Source organism: Talpa europaea (assembly GCF_964194135.1).
Source record: "Talpa europaea genome assembly, chromosome: 7".
In the NCBI taxonomy this organism is placed as follows: Eukaryota; Metazoa; Chordata; class Mammalia; order Eulipotyphla; family Talpidae; genus Talpa; species Talpa europaea.
In genome coordinates this window covers 1,587,285-1,606,726 of record NC_140074.1, presented here as the reverse complement: position 1 = coordinate 1,606,726, position 19,442 = coordinate 1,587,285, and the positions used below count along the sequence as shown (strand labels likewise).

The 19,442-nt window shown below is 68.3% G+C and overlaps 1 protein-coding gene across 1 annotated transcript; it reads left to right on the top strand.

Annotated features, from left to right (window-relative positions):
- Positions 1–838: 838 nt before the first annotated feature.
- ADAMTS13 (ADAM metallopeptidase with thrombospondin type 1 motif 13) lies at positions 839–18,773 on the top strand (the record flags this gene model as incomplete). The annotated part of the gene is made up of 27 exons (XM_084236285.1): positions 839–923; positions 1,120–1,307; positions 1,880–1,963; positions 2,164–2,288; positions 2,365–2,511; positions 3,366–3,503; positions 3,992–4,154; positions 4,850–4,954; positions 5,313–5,464; positions 5,560–5,623; positions 6,086–6,212; positions 6,631–6,779; positions 7,110–7,230; positions 7,792–7,872; positions 8,710–8,891; positions 10,212–10,347; positions 10,435–10,564; positions 11,392–11,545; positions 12,061–12,181; positions 12,891–13,020; positions 13,704–13,886; positions 14,645–14,849; positions 15,370–15,682; positions 16,095–16,241; positions 16,474–16,650; positions 17,692–17,876; positions 18,382–18,773. The coding sequence occupies 27 exons, from the start codon at positions 839–841 to the stop codon at positions 18,616–18,618; spliced, it is 4,029 nt and encodes a 1,342-aa protein (XP_084092411.1). The 3' UTR covers positions 18,619–18,773.
- Between the last annotated feature and the right edge of the window lie 669 nt (positions 18,774–19,442).

Here is a 19,442-nt window from a genome sequence, read left to right as displayed (position 1 = left end):
AGGGCGGGGGCGGAGCTGAGGGCCAGGGGCGGGGCTGGAGGATGGGGCGGAGCTGAGGGCCAGGGGCGGGGCTGGAGGACGGGGCGGAGCTGAGGGCCAGGGGCGGGGCTGGAGGACGGGGCGGAGCTGAGGGCCAGGGCCGGGGCTGGAGGACGGGGCGGAGCTGAGGGCCAGGGGCGGGGCTGGAGGGCGGGGGCGGAGCTGAGGGCCAGGGGCGGGGCTGGAGGATGGGGCGGAGCTGAGGGCCAGGGGCGGGGCTGGAGGATGGGGCGGAGCTGAGGGCCGGGGGCGGGGCTGGAGGATGGGGGCGGAGCTGGAGGATGGGGCGGGGCTGGAGGATGGGCGGAGCTGAGAGGCAGGGGCGGAGCTAGAGGTCTGGGGGCGGCGCTAGAAGATGGGTGGAGCTGAGGTCTGGGGCGGAGCTAGAGGTCTGGGGGCGGAGCTGAGGGCCAGGGGCGGAGCTAGAAGACAGGGGTGGAGCTGATGTCTGGGGGCGGAGCTGGGGACAGGGGCGGAGCTGAGGTCCAGGGGAGGAGCTAGAGGGCTGGGGGCGGAGCTACAGGTCTGGGGGCGGGGCTGAGGGCGGGGAATAGGGGGGCAGAGCTGGAGGGCCAGGGGTCAGAGCTGGAGGACAGGGGCGGAGCCGGATGACCGGGGGCGGAGCTGAGGGCCAGGGACGGAGCTGGAAGGTGTTGGCAGAGCTGGAGGACGGGGGCAGAGCTGGAGGACGGGGGCGGAGCTGGAGGATGGGGGCGGAGCCGGAGGACCGTGGGCGGAGCTAGAGTGGAGCGTCTGGGGGCGGAGCTGAGGGCGGGGGTGACTTTGATGGAGGTTCAAGATGCAGCTTTTGCGGGAGGAAAAGGCAGAGCTGGAGGCCACAGACCTAGCAGGCCCGGTTAGGCAGGCCTCGCCATCCCCGGCAGGTATTTTTATGCTCCTCACTTTCCCCTTGGGATGGCAGAGGGTGGGGCTCACCCACTCCTGGAAGGCCCTGGTGGTAAGCTGCAGAGCTGGGGCCCCCACCCCCTGTGCCTCCAAGCCCAGGGTGATGCAGAGGCCTGTGAGGGCCCTGGGGACCCCTGACCGGGCCATCAAAGCCACCTTCCATGTGCTTCCCAGAACCTTCGCTCTCAGTGCTGCCCGCTGCTGTGCCCGGCCATCCTCCGCCGCCCCCGCCTGGCCTCTGGAGGCAGAGGAGGGCTGCTGGGAGCATCCTGCACCTGGAGCTGCTGGTGGCTGTGGGCCCCGATGTCTACCAAGCTCACGGGGAGGACACGGAGCGCTACGTGCTCACCAACCTCAACATGGTGGGGCCCCGAGGGGCTGGCTTCCCTGGCAGCTTGAGCTCTGTGTGTTGAACGCGGGCGTAGACCTGAGCTGGGCTCACGCTGGGTTTCAGGGCCGCTGGAGTGAGTGGGGAGAGGGGTGGCCTGAGCTTTTCTTCCTCCCCCCGCCCATTCTCACCTGGAGTGAGGTCTGGGAACCCCTCTTGGCTCCGCCCTATACCCCACAGCCTCTTGCCACTTGGGTCCTTTTTCCTGAGGACCCTCAAGCCTAGCCCCTACCCTGGCACCCCTTTGACTCATGGGCACGTTGGCCGGTGCTGCCAGACAGCCGTGGGGCTAGCTCAAACTGGCCTCCCTGGGTCCTTCTTGAGGGCACCCCCATCCCTGTGGGCCTCCCCTTCATTTGGCTTCTAGGGGTAGAAGTGGAGCCCCCCTTCAGCCCCCCATGCCAATGGAGCACCATCTCCAGGAGCCCTATGCGCACCCCCTCCATGCTGCCCCCTTGTCTCCCCCTGCTTTGCTGAGGGAGCACCCTCTGCTGGGGGCCAGCTCCACTCACCCATATTCTCACCACTCCCACTCTCCTTCCACAGGGGTCGGAACTGCTCAGGGACCCCTCCCTGGGGGCTCAGTTCCGGGTGCACCTGGTGAAGATGGTCATCCTGACCGAGCCCCAGGTAGGCCCATGCTGCCAGCCCACGGCACGATCCGTGTCCATCCTCTTCTGCCTCCTTCTGGCGTGGGCACCGCGGGGCCTGGGTCCCAGCTCTGCGGCCTGCCCCGGCCTCCTCCTCTGCGGCTTGGAGAGTTGCAGGATGTAGAGAGCCCACGGAGATGCAGCGCTGGGGGGGCCCTAAGTGCTATCACTGCCCCCCAGGGTGCTCCGAATATCACAACCAACATCACTGCGTCCCTGCGGAGTGTCTGCGAGTGGGGCAGGATGGTCAACCCCCCCGAGGACACAGACCCTGGGCATGCTGACCTGGTCCTCTACGTCACCAGGTAGCAGCCTGCCGGGTGGCCCAGAGGCAGGTGTGTGCCTCAGTGCTGCCTGCCACGGCTGCTCTCTCTTCCCAAGGTTTGACCTTGAGCTGCCTGATGGTAACCGGCAGGTTCGGGGGGTCACCCAGCTGGGGGGCGCCTGCTCCCTCTCCTGGAGTTGCCTCATCACTGAGGATACGGGCTTCGACCTGGGGGTCACCATCGCCCATGAGATTGGACACAGGTACGTGGCCCCAGCAGCCGTTCCCAGGCTTAGGTCAAGGAGTTGACGAGGGGTGGTCACGCTGGCAGTGGGTCCTAGAGAACCTTCTGGAAGGAGTCTATTTCCTTGACCCAATGGACTGTGAAGGGGTGAGGGGGGTGGGCTGGGAAGGCTTGGCTGTGAAGTGATTAATGTCCCCAGCGCGGGGACATTTAAGTTGTCCCCCAATTTTCCCACTTGAATATTATTCGTTCGCATGGGCCAATCTCTACTTTAATCCATTACTAGTTTTTCTGGGGCGGTGAATTTCCTTTTTTTGATTTTTTGCTCTTACCAAAGAAATACCCACTTGCTGTAAAAATCCGCCTCTCCCTTGCCCGCCAGCACCATGCCCAGGCCATGCAGCCCCGCCCAGCGGCTGAGGGATCCCAGGGGCAACCCGCCTCCGTGGGTGGCTGATGCTCCAGGGACTGGCCTGGGGGCCCCATGGCCTGCACCCCTGCAGCCTCCCGAGCCCTGATTGTTGCCCCCCCACCGCGTCAATTCCTCTGTTGTGTGCGGAGGAGAGAAAGCCTTGGAAAGCAATAGGTCGTGCAGGGCGAACTCTGCGTCTCCCCGGCCGCACAGTCGGGGGGAAGCGCACCCCCAGCCGCTCGCCACGACTGTGCGCCCCAGCACCACTTGCGCCCCAGCACCACCTGCGCCCCAGCACCACCGCCTAGTTGGACTCAAGCATTTTGGGAGACTTTCCATATTTATTGCCCCAAAGAGGCGGGAGCAGCGGCCTGCCCGGCGCCCCCGCAGAGGGGAAGGTGGGCGATGGCCTGGCTCTTGGGGGTCCAGCGGGTGCGACCCCCTCCCGCCTTCCCGCGCAGCTTCGGCCTGGACCACGACGGCGCGGGGAGCGGCTGCGACCCCCACGGCCACGTGATGGCGTCCGACGGCGCCGCGCCCGCCCCCGGGGGCCTCGCGTGGTCCGAGTGCAGCTGCCGGCAGCTGCAGAGCCTGCTCAGGTAGTTGGGGCCCACCCCGGCCCCGCTCCCCGAGTCCCGGCCCAGGACCCGCCTCTCCACCTGCCCCTGCAGCCCACGGCCCCTTCGCCTCCCCGCGAACCCCCATCCCGCCCTCACCTCCACCCTGGCCACCTCCCGCCCCTCTTCGTGGGCCCCTCCTTCTCCCATCCACTTGGGTCAACCCCAAATCCGCATTCTGTCCCACTGCCCTGCGCCCACTCCTCCTCCTCTCACCTCCTCCCTGTACCCCCACCCCAGTCCACGCTGCATCCACCCGGTCCCTTGCAGGCCCACCTGCCCCCTCCCTGCCTGCCGCCCCTCCAGAGGCCGACTCCATCTGCCCCCCAGCCACTCCCCTGAGCTGCCCCAGGGTGGAGCCCCCAGGGCCTGTGAGTGTAGGTGGGGGGCACGGGCTGAGGACTCCCACCCACCCGACAAATGCCCTCCCCGCCTGCGCTCCCTCCGGGGCCTGAGCCGGTCTCCTCCAGGGCAGGACGCGGGCGCTGCATGCAGGACCCGCCGGGGCTGCCCTCGGCGCGCGCGGGGCGCCCTCTGCACGCACACCCCGGCCTCTACTATGGCGCCGACGAGCAGTGCCGCGTGGCCTTCGGCCCTAGTGCCGTGGCCTGCACCTTCGCCAGCCGGCACCTGGTGAGTCCTGCCTGCGTGGGGGGGCCGCCCCGGTCTGGAGCCTTGGCTCCCTGGCCGGACCCAGGGCCCCACTGTGGTGAGCGCCCGGGGGGGGGAGGGGGGATGCTGGTGGCCTCCAGACATTCTTTTTGCTCCTTCCACGATGCGCCTGTGTGGAGTCCGCCTTGGCACCACCCCGGAGTCGCCACATCTCTCCTAAATCCACAGTCCCAGGGCTTCCTGGCCCAGACCTGGGGAGCTGGCAGGAACGGGTGCCGCCGAGCCCTCTGCTGCGTGGGTGGGGGCGTGGGAGGAGGGGGTGGCACTGACAGACGCCCCTGGGCTGCCCAGGACTTCTGGGGCCCCTTCCTTCTCACAGAATGCCAGGCATGTCTTAGCAGCGTTGTACAGTACGTGCGCGCTCGTGCATCGTGTGCAGGCGTGGCTGTGCTAGTGTTACACGTTAGCGCGTTTCTTTCTCCTGACCTGAGGGTCCCCCTGGTTTTACAAGAGAGGACAACACTGTCGTGTACTCCTACGAGGATTCTGGTTCCTGGTCACTGTCCCTGGCCCCGATGGGAGTGCCCCACGGCCCCGGCCTCCCGGCCTCGGAGCCTGCAGAGCCGTGTGCTGGCTGTGTCAGCGTGTCCTGTGGCCTGGGGGCGGCAGCTGAGGCAGGACATGGTGGCCCCTGACTGACCAGGCCCCCGTCTTAGGATATGTGCCAGGCCCTCTCCTGCCACATAGACCCTGCGGACCAAAGCGGCTGCAGCCGCCTGCACATCCCTCTCCTGGACGGGACCAAGTGTGGCGTGGACAAGGTCAGGGGAGGCGTGTGTGTGTGGGTGTGTGTGGGTGCGTGTGGGCGTGTCTCAGCGCACCTGCAGCCTTCACCCCTGGGTGGGGACAGGAGGAGGTCATCAGCCAGGCAGTGGGCCCTGGGCTGGCATGGGTGTCCTGGGGTGTGGGTGAAGGGGTACATGTGGTGAGGGGCCTGGTGCCCTGGGGGGTGCTTGTGGGTGTGGCAGTTCTCTGGGGGGCGTCGTGTGGCCCCGAGGTGTCCTGCGGCTGAGGGGTGCATGTGGGGTCTGGGTGCACCCTGGGTGTAAAAGGTGCTCCTGTTGTGGGGTGACGTGGGGGGCGGGTGTGGGTCGGGAGTGGCTGTGCCCTCTCTTGCAGTGGTGCTTCAGAGGCCGCTGCCGCTCCCTGGAGGGGCTGCCCCACGTGGGGCCGGTGCACGGGCACTGGTCCAGCTGGGGTCGCCCCAGTCCTTGCTCCCGCTCCTGTGGGGGCGGCGTGGCCACCAGGCGGCGGCGGTGCGACAACCCCAGGTACCTACTGCAGGGGCCGAGGGCAGAGGGCGGTGCTACATCTCTGTGGGGGGGCCGTGGGTCACCTCTGCCCCTGGGTCTTGGTTTTTTTCCAGACCTGCCTTTGGGGGGCGCGCGTGTGTGGGCGCCGACCTCCAGGCTGAGATGTGCCACACTCAGGTAGGCATGGGGGCGGGGCCAAGAGTCCCCAGCAGGCCTGACAGAGCCCACCCCTCAGTGCCCCGCTGCCTGCCCACTGCCGCTGCACTCAGGGAGCCCCCCAGCAGCAGGGGTCACCAGGGGCCGTCAGGGATTCTTTTGCTTCTGAATTCCCCGGAAGTTCACACAGCGTAACACCCAGCACTTGAGAGGGTGCCATTCTGTACGTGCCGCACATTCACGCATCATGCATGGGATACTTCTCGGGGTCCAGAACGCTCCCATCCCCCGAAGTCAGGCCCCCTCGAGCAGCCACCCCCAGCCACTGCCTGCCCCCCGGCCTGCCCCCCGGCCCCCTGCCTGTCCCCCGGCCTGCCCCCCGGCCTGCCCCCCGGCCCCCTGCCTGTCCCCCGGCCCCCTGCCTGTCCCCCGGCCCCCTGCCTGTCCCCCGGCCCCCTGCCTGTGCTCTGCCGCTTCCCACAGGCCTGTGAGCAGACCCAGCTGGGATTCATGTCAGAGCAGTGCGCCCAGACCGACGGGGAGCCCCTGCGCCTCTCCCCAGACAGCACCTCCTTCTACCACTGGGGCGCTGCCGTGCAGTACAGTCGAGGTGCAGCTGGGGGCTGAGGGTGGTTGCATTGCTGAGCACCGGACCTAGGGCCATCTCCAGGCGGCCTCTTGGCAGCAGTGGGGCCGAGACGCCCATCTCTAAGGCTGGTCTCCCCAGCCGGCACGGGGATGCGGGCAGCACCTCACAGCTGCGGCCCGGGAAGGGCTCATGAGGCGAGGCCGGGGGCAGGGAGGGCTCCCCTCCCACCCCTGATGCCAGCACATCTGCGATCACGTTTTGCTCATGCTGGCTGCCGCCCCGAGTGGGCCTGAGGAGTGGGAGCCGGACCCCAAGCGCAGGCTGGAGTGGCGTGGTGTGGGCCGGGCAGGGCCGGCCGTCTCGGGACCCCAGAGCGGCCTGCCCGCCCGCGCGCGCCCTCCCTCCTCTGGCAGCGGGCTCCCGCCCACTCTCCCCCCAGGGGACGCCCTGTGCAGACACCTGTGCCGCGCCCTTGGCCAGAGCTTCCTGGTGAGGCGCGGGGACAGCTTCCTGGACGGGACGCGGTGTGTGCCCAGCGGCCCGCGGGACGACGGGGCCCTGAGCCTGTGCGTGTTGGGCAGCTGCAGGGTAGGCGCGTGGGGTGGGGCGGGCCTTTCCGTTCCCGGGGCCCCCGAGGCTGTTCCATCTGAGCCAGGAGGCCAAGAGGCCTCCTTGGGGGTCGGGTTCTGGGGAGGTTCCTGGGGTTCTGGGGAGTCCCACGGGTGTCTCCTGGGCATCGGACTGACCTTGACTTTGGTGGGTTCAGAGCTGTGGGCGAGGGGTTTGTGAGTGCTCTGGCCTGGATGTGGGGCGCTGCAGCGGGCCTCTGTGGACGTTTGGGGCAGGAGCCCTGAGCCGCAGTGCCCGCGGCCGGCCCTGCCCGTGGGATCCCGGCTCACCTCCCTCCCCTGCGCGCAGACCTTCGGCTGTGACGGCAGGATGGGCTCCCCGCAGGTGCGGGACGCGTGCCAGGTGTGCGGCGGGGACAACAGCACCTGCAGCGCACACAGTGGCTCCTTCACGGCTGGAAGAGCTAGAGGTGGGCCCGGGGGTAGGGGTGGGGGCCCGAACCCCCAGATGCCCGGGAGCGGGCAGGGCCTTGTGCTTCCTCTGCCTCACGCTGCTCGCGGGCTCCGCCTCCTGGTCCGAGGGTCTCCACCGCTCACTGGAGCCCCCACCTGGGTGGATGTGCACTTGGGTGACCCCTGCGTGGCTGGTCTCTCCTCTCCTGCTCAAGGAGCCCTGGGGGGGGGGCAGGCAGGGTGTTCAACTCACACATGCTTGTCTTGGATCTCCTGTGGAAGAGGGCGGGTCGCTGCGGCATCGTGTGTGCTGAGAGGTCCCGAGGGGCAATGTGTCCACTCATCCCGGGCAGGTCGCCCTCTGTGCCCGGAACCTGGGGGCCAGCCTTTCCTCCGGCTAGGGCAGCACCCTTGAAGTGGCCCTGCAGCCTGGGCTGGTTCCTCCCCGTGGTGGGGGGCTCACGCTGCCGGAGACGGCCCCCAGTCAGCTCTCAGGGTTCAGTTTCTCCGCCCCGCCTCACCAGCTCTCCGCAGCCGTGGTGTAGTGGCTGAGACGCCCGCCCCCCCTGTGCTCCTAGAGTATGTCACCTTCCTGACGCTCCCCCCCAACCTGACCAGCATATACGTCGTCAACCGGCGGCCCCTCTTCACACACCTGGGTGAGCTGCCGGCCGACCCCGCCAGAGTAGCCGCTCTTGAGGGGCGAGTCCCCGAGATGCCTTGGGTGCCAACTGCAAGTTTGGGGCGGCCTGGACTGCCTTCCGTTCAGACAGCCCACTGGGGGATCCCCGGGACCCTGATAGCGGCCTCCCGCCCTCAGGGCTCTTCACGGGATGGGGTGCAGAGTAAGACCCGGGGGGCGTCTGGCCAGGCTTCCATGAAAGCCTCCACCTCCCGGTTCTCCCCCGGGGAGCTTGGCCGAGCCCCGTGTCCCCTTTCCTGGGGCGTCGCTCTGTGGGCAGATCGAAGGTTTGAGTGGGAGACTGGCCTCCGGTGGCTGGTGCCGCCTGGCCAAGGCCCGCCCTTCGGAGACCCTCTGACCCAGGAGACAGAGGCCGGCTCGGGGCTGCTTTGCGCCACAGGGGGCTTTTCTTCCCGAGACGCCCACGTTGACCTTTGAATCTGCAGTGGGGGTGCTTACCCTGGGGCGCCGGAGCCCCCCACCTCTGTGGAGCTCAGTGTGTGCCCTTGGTGAGGGACACAGGTCCATGGTGCCCTCTGGGCTCTGGAAGAAGGCTCCGAACCGCCGCCCCGGGGGCCTCTCTGGTCAGACACCAGTGTGCCCCGTCGGTGTGGAGGCGCCAGGAGCCGGGGGCCCTGGGGAGGAGGCTGGGAGCTGGCCGTGCAGATGGCCCCACCGCAGATGCCCCTCTCATCCCCCTGGCCCTGCTGTCTCCTCTACTCCCACCTCGTCCCTGAAACCAGGGCCTGAGCGTGAGAGAGGGGTGCCCGCCTCCCGAGGGGTGGGGGCCGCGCTGACGGCCTCGCTCCCGCAGCTGTGAGGGTCGGAGGGCACTACGTGGTGGCCGGGAACGCCAGCATCGCCCCCAGCACCACGCACCCGTCCCCGCTGGAGGACAGCCGCGTGGAGTACACAGTCACGCTCACGCCGGAGCGGCTGCCCCGCCTGGAGGAGATCCGCATCCGGGGCCCCACCCGGGAGGACGTGGAGATCCAGGTGACGGCGGAGTGCGGGCTGCTCCGGGGTTACCTGTGATGCGCTCTTTCACGCGTGGTCTTGGGGCCGCAGGGCGAGTGTGTGGGGCCCTGACGGTAAGGGGGCTGCCCCGTGCAGCATCCCAGCTTCCCAGGGGAGGGCAGTGGCGCTGAGGTCTGCAGGGAGCGAACACAGGGGTCAGGGTGCCCAAGGAGGGTGGCTGGGGGTGGGGTGGCAGGGCGCTTTCCTTGTCTGCAAAGTGGGACCAAGCACAGCTGCGCATTGAGGCTATCGTGAGGATTCGGGTTTTTTTTTCTGTTTATTTATGCATACAAGAACTGGAGTGAAGGGGGGTGGTGAGAGGATTCACCAGAGACAGAGTGGGGAACAGAACCGGAGGATCTACTGAAATCCACTGCTGAGGGGAGCAGCGGGAGGACAGGAGAGGTCTGCTGCGCCATGTGGGTAGCTCCCTGACCGGGGATTAAACTCGTGCTACAGAGGCTGCAGATAGCTTCATAGTGCTGAGGCTTCACCCCTTGCACCACCAGGGAGGCCCCAGGATTCATTATTTTAAAGATAACGTCATTAAGCACTTCGGAGGCTGACTGGCCCACGATGCTCCCAGGAGTGGCGGCTGCAGCTGCAGAAAGCTGCCAAGTCCAGAGGAAGGGGGTGCGCCATCCTAACGATGGGGGCAAAGTCGGGAGACAAAGGCACGGACTGTGAGGGCAGAACTGGACCTGAATGCCCCCCTCTGAGGCCAGGATGCCCAGATTCTCACCCCAGCTCGGCTGCGGGTACCCTGCGCCTCGCCCCTGTGCGACTGTCCCGCCTGTAGACTGGGCTAAGCTGCAGGCGCCTCCTGGGGTGACAGGCAGGTTTTGGGCTCAGTCGTGCAGCAGGCGGTGTTGGCAGCAGATCCAGGCACGGAGAGGGTGCTGCGTCCGTGCTGGCTAAGAGGCCCCGGCTTTGTGTGGGGGTGTCTGGGGCTCCCCTGCTGGGTCCCATTTGTGCTTTGCCGAGGAAGGTGGAAATGAGTGGAGGTGGAACTAGCCCTTGAGGACCTGCGGGAGGGCCCAGGTCTCGGTGGCCAAGCGGCCCTCACAGCTGGGGCAGACCGCAGGGGAGCCCCCAGAAGGCCAGGCCAGAGCACGGCCCCTGCGCCAGCCCTTCCCCACCTCTCAGTCCTCCCAGGTTTCCCTCCTCCATCCCCGGGAAGCCCAGGCCGATGCAGGGGACCGCCTGGAGGAAGGCAAAGGGAAGGCTTCCCTGGGGAGTGACCGAGCTGGCGACTGCAGGGCACCCCCAGGGCGAGGCCGAGCTGTCTGCCGCCCGCAGGTTTACAGGCGCTATGGTGAGGAGTACGGCGACCTCACCCGCCCAGACATCACCTTCACCTACTTCCAGCCGCAGCACAGGCGGGCCTGGGCCTGGGCCGCCGCGCGGGGGGCCTGCTCGGTGAGCTGTGGGGCAGGTGAGGTCCAGGGCAGGGCCCGCCCCAGGCTGGCTTCCCCCCGCACCGCACCGCCGCAGGTGGCCTAGCCCCCTGCTCCCCTCCCAGGGCTCCGCTGGGTGACCTTCCGCTGTCGGGACCAGGCGAGCGGCGAGTGGGTGGACGCCGGCCGCTGTGGGGGGAGCCAGCCGCCCGCGGCGTGGCCAGAGCCGTGTGCCTCCAGACCCTGCCCGCCGCGGTGAGTGCTGTCTGGCCCCCGGGGGGGGGGGGCCGCCAGGCTCTGGGTCTGGCCGGTCTGCTGGGGTGGCTGCGGCTGTCTGTTGGGGGAGTGCCGCCTCGGGCGGGCGGGCTTGCCCTGGCCCTGGAGACCCCCCTCCAGGCGGGCCCGCCTCCGAGCTGCAGGCAAGGACTTCGAGTCTCAGGTAGATGTGGCCACAGCATCATCAGCTGGGCGTGGCCCACACCTGCCGCACCCAGTGGGGCAGCACTGCCCTGTCAGGTGCTCCTGGCAAGATGGGGAGGGCCCTGGCTGGAGTTTGGGCAGGGTTGGGGGGGGGGGAGTGGTGCTGAAGGCGCCTGTCACCTGCCAGCCTGGCAGGTGATGTCGGTGGGACCCTAACGTCAGGGCCAGCTGTCCCTGTGCAGCCAGGGCTGGCCCAGCAGCCCCCCGCGGTGGGGGCCTGCAACTCCCAGCCCTGCCCACCCAGGTAGCGTGAGAGGGCCCCACAGGCCAGACTCAGGCTGCCCCTCTCTGCCACGGCTTGCCCGGCACCTTCTTGGGCCCTCTTCAGTGGGTGGGCGACATGCAGTGGTGCCCAGTGCATGGGTGGCCAGGGCAAGTCCCTTTCCTCACAGGGCCACGGTTTTGTTCCCTGCCCAGAGGGGAGGGGTAGGGCAGGCCCCCCACGGCTCAGGCCTCCTCTCCCCACTTCCCATGGAGGCCGGCTCCTGCCCTGCGACTCCCCTTCGGACCCTACACCGGGTGCCTGGGGCCACCCACTCCTGACCCTGCCACCCAGAGCTGGGCTGCGCCTGCGGCTGATGCCTGTCCTGTGCGATCCTCAGGGGGGCGGCGCACCTGGCCGCAGGGAACAGGACCTGCCCCCAGGGGACAGGCGGCCCGGAGGCGCTGGTGACCACGGAGCCCCGCTCCGCAGACCCGAAGCTGCCTGCCCTGGCGCCCTGTGCCTCGACGACCTGTCCTCCGGGCGGGGGCCACGTGAGTGTCTGGGGCGGGGGTGGCTGGGGTGCGGGGGGCGCTGGCACCGGCCTTGGGCCAGAGCGACAGGCAGTCCGCAGCCGCGCGGGAATCCCCGGCCCGAGCAGCGGCGCTCAGAGCCTCTTGGGAAGCCGCTTCCCCTTGCCTGGCAGGCCGAGGGCGCGGACCCTGTTGGAGTGCCCAGGAGGAGCACAGGAGGGAGACGGCGGGCCCCAAACTCCCACCCGCGTCTGGGCTGGCGGGTGGGGTGACTGTCACAGGGCGCTGGCCAGCCCGGCGCGTCGAAGGGACGCAGGGCAGGCCTGTGCGAATCCTCTCCTGGGCACCTCACCCCGCCCGGCGGCTGCTGCGGGGTGGTGCAGACGGCAGCACTGCAGGTGCAGAGGGGGCTCCCCCGAAAGACGCCGCTGGGGTGCTCGTGACCCCTCTCCTGGGAAAAGACCGGAGGGGGAGCGGAGGGGGCTCGGGCCTGGAAAGGGGAGCCCTGCCCCACCGTCTGTCGCTTGCCCCGGCAGCTGGACCCCCGGGCCGAGGAGGAGGAGGGCGCCTCCCCGTTGGCCAGCGCCAGCCTGGGGGAGCGTGAGGCACACGTGTGGACGCCCCTGGCGGGGCCGTGCTCGGTCTCCTGTGGTCAAGGTGAGGCTCTGGCGTCCGTCAGCCCCGCGCCACCGTCGCGTCTCTTGTTCTGAAAGCGTTCAGGTGGCGACGGAGCGTCCTGATCCATCAGACGCAACACAGAAACAGGGAGGTTGGGAAAGTCTGGTCAGCCTCTTCAGTGTGTTCATTGATTGAAAGACAGGAAGAGATCACAAAGCCTGGAAATGGGCCCCCACGAGCATCTTCCTTAAGGTCAAGAGGGGTGCACAGGTGGGCCCCAAACCTACCCTGAGCCTCCTGGGGACCAGAGCAGAGAAACAGTGCTCTGAAGAAAGCAGCGAGCTCATGCCAGCACTTCCCCACTTGGTCAGGGGAGCCTCAGCTTGCTGGGAGTGGAGACCAGAGTTTCCCTTGGGGGTGCTCCTACAGGAGGACTCGGGGAGCACCGGCCTCTGGCAGACACGGTCAGGGTTGGCAGTGACAGTGGCTGCTCCCAGCAGGCCATCGACACCACCTCTGAGCACCCACTCTGGGCCAGGCTTACAAGCGTCTCAGGTGACGCTGCAGGTCAGCCACCTCATATAAAAAACCTGAGCCTTGGAGAGGTGACGCCACGAGGCGGAGGCCACGCCGCAGGTTGGGGCAGAGCCAGAGCGCACATCCACATGGGCCTCCCCTGCCGACGCCGGGCGCTGGTGGTCCTGGCCGAGGCCTCCTGGGGTGCCAGCTCCCTGCTGCTTCCTTGTAGGCCTCATGGAGCTGCGCTTCACCTGTGTGGACTCCGCCCTCAGGTCACCTGTCCAGGAAGACCTGTGTGACCTGGCCAGCAAGCCTGGGAACCGGCGGGAGGTGTGCCAGGCTGCCCCGTGCCCGGCTGGGTGAGTGGGGAGAAGTGCAGGGGGCAGCCCATCTGGCCCTGGGAGGAAGGAATCTTACCCAGGGGGCTCCCTGTGGGCCGCTGGCCTCTGCTTCCTCCGGTGGGGGACCCGTGCGCTGGCCCCACGCCCAGTGACCTGCGCAGGGGCCCAGTCCCGCCGGCTGTGCCCTGCAGCCCAGAGCCCTGCCCCCCCTCTCGGGCCCTCCTGACCTCGGTGTCCCCACCACAGGATGGATCACAGGGGTCCCCCGAGGCTGGGGGGTCAGAGCACAGGGTCTGCGAGGCTGTGGGGCACCCGGCTCCTTTCCATCATCTGCTCCCAACTGGGCTCCCACAGCGCCCTGGGCTGGCCCTCAGGACACGGCAGGAGCCAGACAGACAAGCACCCCCGCCTTGGGGGGTTGCTGTGGGCCAAGGGAATCGCGGCCTGTTGGGTGGTGATGGGGGCGTGTCGCGGACACATGGGGATGGGCAGGGTGCCAGCAGGGGTAGGCCTTGGACCTGCCCGCCCCTCGCCGCTGCCTTCGCACACTCCCCTCGGCTTCGGAGTGTCCTGTGTCCTCTGTGCCCGGGCCTGGCGGGGGACGGCATGAGGAGGACTCCCAGAGGGAGAAGCGCAGGTCCTCGCCCACAGGGGACGGAGGGGTCGCCCCGGCTCCTCTGCCCTGACGCTCGTGTGCCCAGGTGGAGGTACAAGCTGGCCGCCTGCAGCGTGAGCTGTGGGGGCGGGGTCGTGAGGAGGGTCCTGTACTGTGCCCGGGCCCGAGGGGAGGACAGGCACGAGGAGATCCTGCCGGATACCCAGTGCCAGCGGCTGCCCCGCCCAGAGCAGCAGGAGGCCTGCAGCCCGGACCCCTGTCCGCCCAGGTCAGTCAGCCCCAGGCCGCCGGGACATCCTGGCTCCTGCATGTGCCAGGCCAGGCACCGGGCGGGGGGCTCAGGTGGCTCAGAGGCACAGGATGGTCTTTAGGGAAGGGGCAGCCGCAGGCTGGACCAGCCATCAGACATGGATCGAGGGCGGCACTGTCGGCTCTGACAGGGTGTGGGCACGGGGCGGACCCAGGCCTTCACTGCAGAGGAGGCAGCATCTGGGCGGAGCCCGAGGGTGGGCACAGCACCCCTACAGTGTGCGGGGGCCCCTCCTGCCTCCGACAAAGACCATCAGGCCCCAGTGGTCTGTGGTCCCAGAGGAGGCGTGTCTGCTCCAAGAGGGCTCCTGGTCTGCCCGCTGCCGGCCCCGGCCTCCGGAGCAGGGCCGGGGGTGGGGGGCACGGGGATTCGGGCCTGTCCCAGTGCAGGCTGCCTGGGTCCAGACCCGCTGCAAGCGCGTCAGCGGTGACTGCCGGTTGACGAACACGGTGTGGCCAGATATGCTTCTCTGGGCCTGGTGTCAGCCCGCCATTCCTGGATCCAGACCAGCCCGCAGCTCTTGTGGTTCTGGGTGTTAAGTCATAAAGGGGTGGGGGCACCCTATTAGGAGAAGCAGGCCCCTTGCCACGTAGCCATCGCAAAAGTCAGGGATCCTGGCTCCACAAGAAGGCTGTCCTGGCCGTGTTGTGCTGACGCGGGCCGGGGCAAAGCAGCTCTGGGAAGGCCCGGCCTCCCTCTCGGCCCTCTTCCTGCAGGTGGAAAGTCACGTCCCTTGGCCCCTGCTCAGCCAGTTGTGGCCTCGGCACCGCCGTGCGCTCAGTGGCCTGTGTGCGGCTCGACCGGGGCCAGGACACGGAGGTGGACGGGGCGGCCTGCAGGGGTGCGGTGCGGCCGCAGGGCAGCATCCCCTGCATCGTGGCCGACTGCACCTACCGGTGGCACGTCAGCGCCTGGACACAGGTGAGTGTTCCCTGCTGTCCCCGGAGAGGACGGGAGCGGGTCTGCCGGCCGGGGCGTGGGGGCTCGCTGGGCCTGAAGAGGCCAGAGATCTGGGGGCGCTGGAAGAGGAGGGCAGGTAACTCAGCCGTGCAGTGAGCTCACTTCGTCCCAGGACACCGGTCAGCAGGCCTGGGCCCCCTCCAGAGGAGCTGGCTCTGGGGCAGAGGGGAGAAGAGGGGACAAAAACCGTTGCCGCCTCGGTCAGAAGGCCCCGGGCATCTGGGTCAGGCCAGAGGAGAGCTGGGGGCCCCGCCGCAGCTACCCACCCCCAGCCTGCTCTGGGCTTGGAGGGGCAGAGAGGCCTGGAGGGCAACGGAGACCCATGCTTGGGTCTGGCTCCTCCTACCTTGCCCACGCAGGGACCTGAGCCTCGGCCTCCGCATCTGTAGAAGGCAGGCAGGCGCCTCCCGTGCTGTGCACTGGCCACATTCCGTTCCTGTCGCCCTTGGAGGGCCCCCTGACCTGCCCCTCTGCCTGGCAGTGCTCCGTCTCCTGCGGGGAGGGCATCCAGCTCCGGCATGATGCCTGTCTCGGACCCCAGGCCCAGGCGCCTGTGCCAGCTGACTTCTGCCAGCACGTGCCCAAGCCAGTGACCGTGCGGGGCTGCTGGGCCGGGCCCTGCCCAGGCCACTCCACGGCCAGCCCGGAGCCCCAGGAGGAAACCGCCACTGCAGGCCCGACCACAGCTGCTACCACCACGGCTCCTCTGGAGTGGCCCCTGCTCCGGGCCCGCCCCCTCTCCCCAGCCCCCCAGCCTTGGGGGCTGGGGCTCCAGGAAAGCTCCAGGGAGTCCAGTTACGTACCTTCTTCCTTTCTGTCCTGGCACTGGCTGCAGGAGGCTGGGCCCAGGCATCTTACCCAGGAGAGCACGATCCTTGGGGGGATTTCCAGGGGTGGTCCTGGGGCCACTGCACCTGGGACACTGCAGGTGGACTGAAAGGTGCGCTCAGGAGGCCAGCCCAGCACTGGGAAGGTGCGAGTTCACTTTCGTTCCCACTGAAGCAAGGCAGCCTGAGTGGGTCCCCAGGTCTGTGTGCTGAGAGCCGGCGCTTCCCAGAGGTGCTTCCGTGCCGGGAGGGTCATGTCCCACCAGGCGGTCCCTCCCCTGAGCTGAGAAAATGCCCAACGGGACGCCAGCCTCTCCCCGCCCTGCCCTGCTGCACTGACCCACCCGCAGCCCGCTCACCCGTGCCCTGCCTTCTCCAGGTGCCTGTGGCAGGCTGCACCTTGCGGCAGCGGGGACCATCGACATGCGAGGCCCAGGCCAGCCTGACTGCACTGTGGCCATTGGGCGGCCCCTGGGGGAGGTGGTGACCCTCCAGGTCCTCGAGGGGTCCCTCAACTGCAGTGCCGGTGAGTCCAGGGCCGCTCCTGCCCGAGCTGGGGCCTCCGTGGGCCCGATCCTGCAGGTGCTCCCTGCCTGTAACCAGCGCGGCCCCTTGAGACGGAGCGACTGTCCCCATTTCACAGAGGGGGACTGGGCCCAGGGAGACGAAGCAACACGTTCAGTCAGCTAGAGTCGCGGGGCCAGCGTGTGGGGGAGGGCTGGCCTGGGGCGGGGTCCTCACGGCACTGCCCCTTCTAGGGGAGATGCTGCTGCTGTGGGGGCGGCTCACGTGGAGGAAGACGTGCAGGAGGCTGGCGGGCGCCACCTTCAGCTCCAGGGCCAACACGCTGCTGGTGAGGCAGCGCCGCCTGCGGCCAGGAGGGGGTGTGCTGCTGCGCTTTGGGAGCCGGCCGGCCCTGGGGTCCTTCCACAGAGGTGCGCTCCCCACTCCCACCTCCTCTCCTCCCCTGGGGTGGCCAGGAGGGTGCTGCTGCCCACGGGGCCTATCTCAACAGGGCAGTGGGCCGGGCAGAGAGGGAAGCAGCAGCGCTTCCCGACGCCCCCCACACCGATCCCCACACCTGCCACCAGAACGGGGTGTTGGGGATATGGACGGCGTCCCTTCCTCTCTGGGGCCTTGCAGCCAGGTGGCGGGTGCGGGGCTCCTGCCACATCTCAGCCTGTCCCCTGGGCCCCATCCCCTGCCCCCAGCACTGTCCTTTAAGTCACTTTCAGGCCCTTCGGGGAGCTGCACCCCCAATCCTGCCCTGGTGCACCTCGACCCTGGCTCGTCAGCCTCGGAGCTGGGGTCTGCTTGCACACGCACTTGCTCACACTCCTCAGGCAGAGGTTGGCGTCCCTCCGTGTCCTCCGACCGTCCTCCTAGTGGCCTTGCCTGCACCCCACAGCGTACACCGGCTGAATGCGGCTCCTTAGTCTATTCCAGAGGGTTCTGGCCCCCCTGGCTGCCCATGAACCTGCGGTCTTTGCCTCTGTAGAGATTTGACGCCACTGCTGCCCCTCAGCGTCCAGCTGTGCGAGGGGCCAAGGGGCCTCTGCCTGCTGGTGTTGCCCCTCGCTGCCTGCCCTCCCCACATGCAGGGCTGCCCTCAGGGCCCACGGGTGGGCAGGTGGGCGGGCCTCCTACTGCAGAGACCTTTGGGCCGGGCTTGGCATGAAGGACTCTTGGGCTGGTGACCTCGTCCAGTCTTTCTTAACTTGGCCCTGCCCGGTGGACCGCGTGGGAGCCAGAACCCAGAGCTTGCATGGCCTTTAGCCACCTCATGCCACATGGAGGGGATGGGGCTTGGTGGGGGCTTTGGCCTGGGAGGCCCTGTCTTGACTGTGGCACATACCGCCCCCTCTCCACTCCCCGGCTGTGAGCTGCCCTGGTCGCTGTCTTTATTAGACTTTTTGGGGGGCTCCTCAGTCTCAGAGGTGGTCCACCCCAATTCTCCCACCTGTTTGCCCCTGCAGAATGTGACATGCAACTCTTTGGACCCCGGGGTGAAATCGTGAGCCCCTCAATAAGTCCAGGTGGGAGGAAGGAGGGGGGCTGCCGTGTCTTCATCATGGTGGCCCCACAGGCCCGCCTCGCCGTCCACGCCCTGGTCACTGACACGCACCCCAGCGCGGAGGAGACCAACTCCAGCTACATCTTGGTGAGGCCACCAGGACGGGGCTGGAGCGCACTGACTTTGTGATTCTGACACCTGTCCTTGGAGGTGGGGACGGGGTACTGGGCCAGAGTTTGCTTCAGACCCACACCCTCAAAGTCGACAGTGAAAGAATAGGAGGGGTGTCTCCTCCACTTAGTCACCAGCAGATGTTTGCTGAGCTCTGCACAAGGGTCAACTAGGCGTGCCAGTTAGCCCAGGATGCCTCCCCGCCGAGCTAGCGCCTGCCCCAGGAGGCTGTGTGTTGAGAGAACAGTCAGAGGGGCAGCCTGGCCTCTGGAACCTGACCGATGGCTCAGGCCCCGGCGCTGGCTGTATGTCCTTGGGGAGAGGCACAGCTTAGCCCAGCGCTGGCTTCCTGGGTGGGGTGATGGTGTCCCCACCAGGGCCGTGGTGTGAGGATGAGACGGGACTCTGAGTGTGTGCTGCCGTGCGAATTGAGGATTCAGAGTGCTGGTTAATCATCACTGGGGGCTGCCTGTCCCCCCAGATCCGGGACACCCACAGCCTGAAGACCAGGACATTCCATGGGCCACGGGCGCTGTACTGGGAGTCGGAGGGCAGCCAGGCCGAGCTGGAGTTCAGCCAGGGCTTCCTGGAAGCACACGCCAGCCTGCGGGGCCATTACTGGACCCTCCAACCCGGAGCGCGGGGTCCTGGCAGTGCCCTGCCCTGGCCTCCTCGCAAGTACATCCAACTGGCCTCCTCCCAGTCCGGGAAGGGGTAGGAGGCGGCCTCACGCCCGTGACACCTGCTGGCTGCCTGGCCAGTCCTGAGAGCTGACCCTGGTGTCCCAGAGTTTTTCTGTTGGGATTCCCACCTTGAGTTTCTCTCCCTTAGGACCACCTCCAAAGCCAGGCCAGGGGCTGGGTTGGGGGTCTCTCCGCAAAAGCAGCCAGCGCCCCTCTGGTACCAATAAATGCACCCAAACACCTCAGTGTGCTGAGTGAGCTTTCCTCACATAACTGTCCAGAGGAGGGTTGAAAAGCTGCCCCAGGGAAGGCAGGAGTCCCCGGGCAGCGCCGGCCTGCTGGCCATGCTGCTGACCATCCTGCTGGCCCTCCAGGCGTCTCTTCCCGCCGCGCAGACCGAGCGTGGCCTCGAGGCGCCGCGGCCTCCGAGCGGGTCCGGTGGGGAATCCGGCTCCGGCCCCCCCGTCCCTTAAGCTCATAACTGCGGGCGCCTCCGGCACATCCCGCCCCGCCCCGCCCGCACCCTGGGAGCACCGGCCCCCGGGAGCACCTCAAGGGCGGCGGGGTCCCCCGGCTGGCGAGCGCCAGTCCCTCTCCGCGGCGCGTGGCCAGGCCCGAGGGCGCCGTCCCCAGGCCCACGAGGAGCCCCCGGCGCCCCTCGCCAGGACCGCCCAGGCCAGCGGGCGCGGGCCCCGCCGGAGCGCCCCGTCCGGGCGCCCCGCCCCCTCGGGCCCCGCCCCGGCCCCGCCCAGTATGCTAATGAGGCGAGCTCGCGGGCGCGTCTCGCCCCGCCCCTGAGCGCGCTACCTTCGGCCTCACCTTGCCTGTCCCGAGAGCCCCGCCCCCTATGCTAATAAGC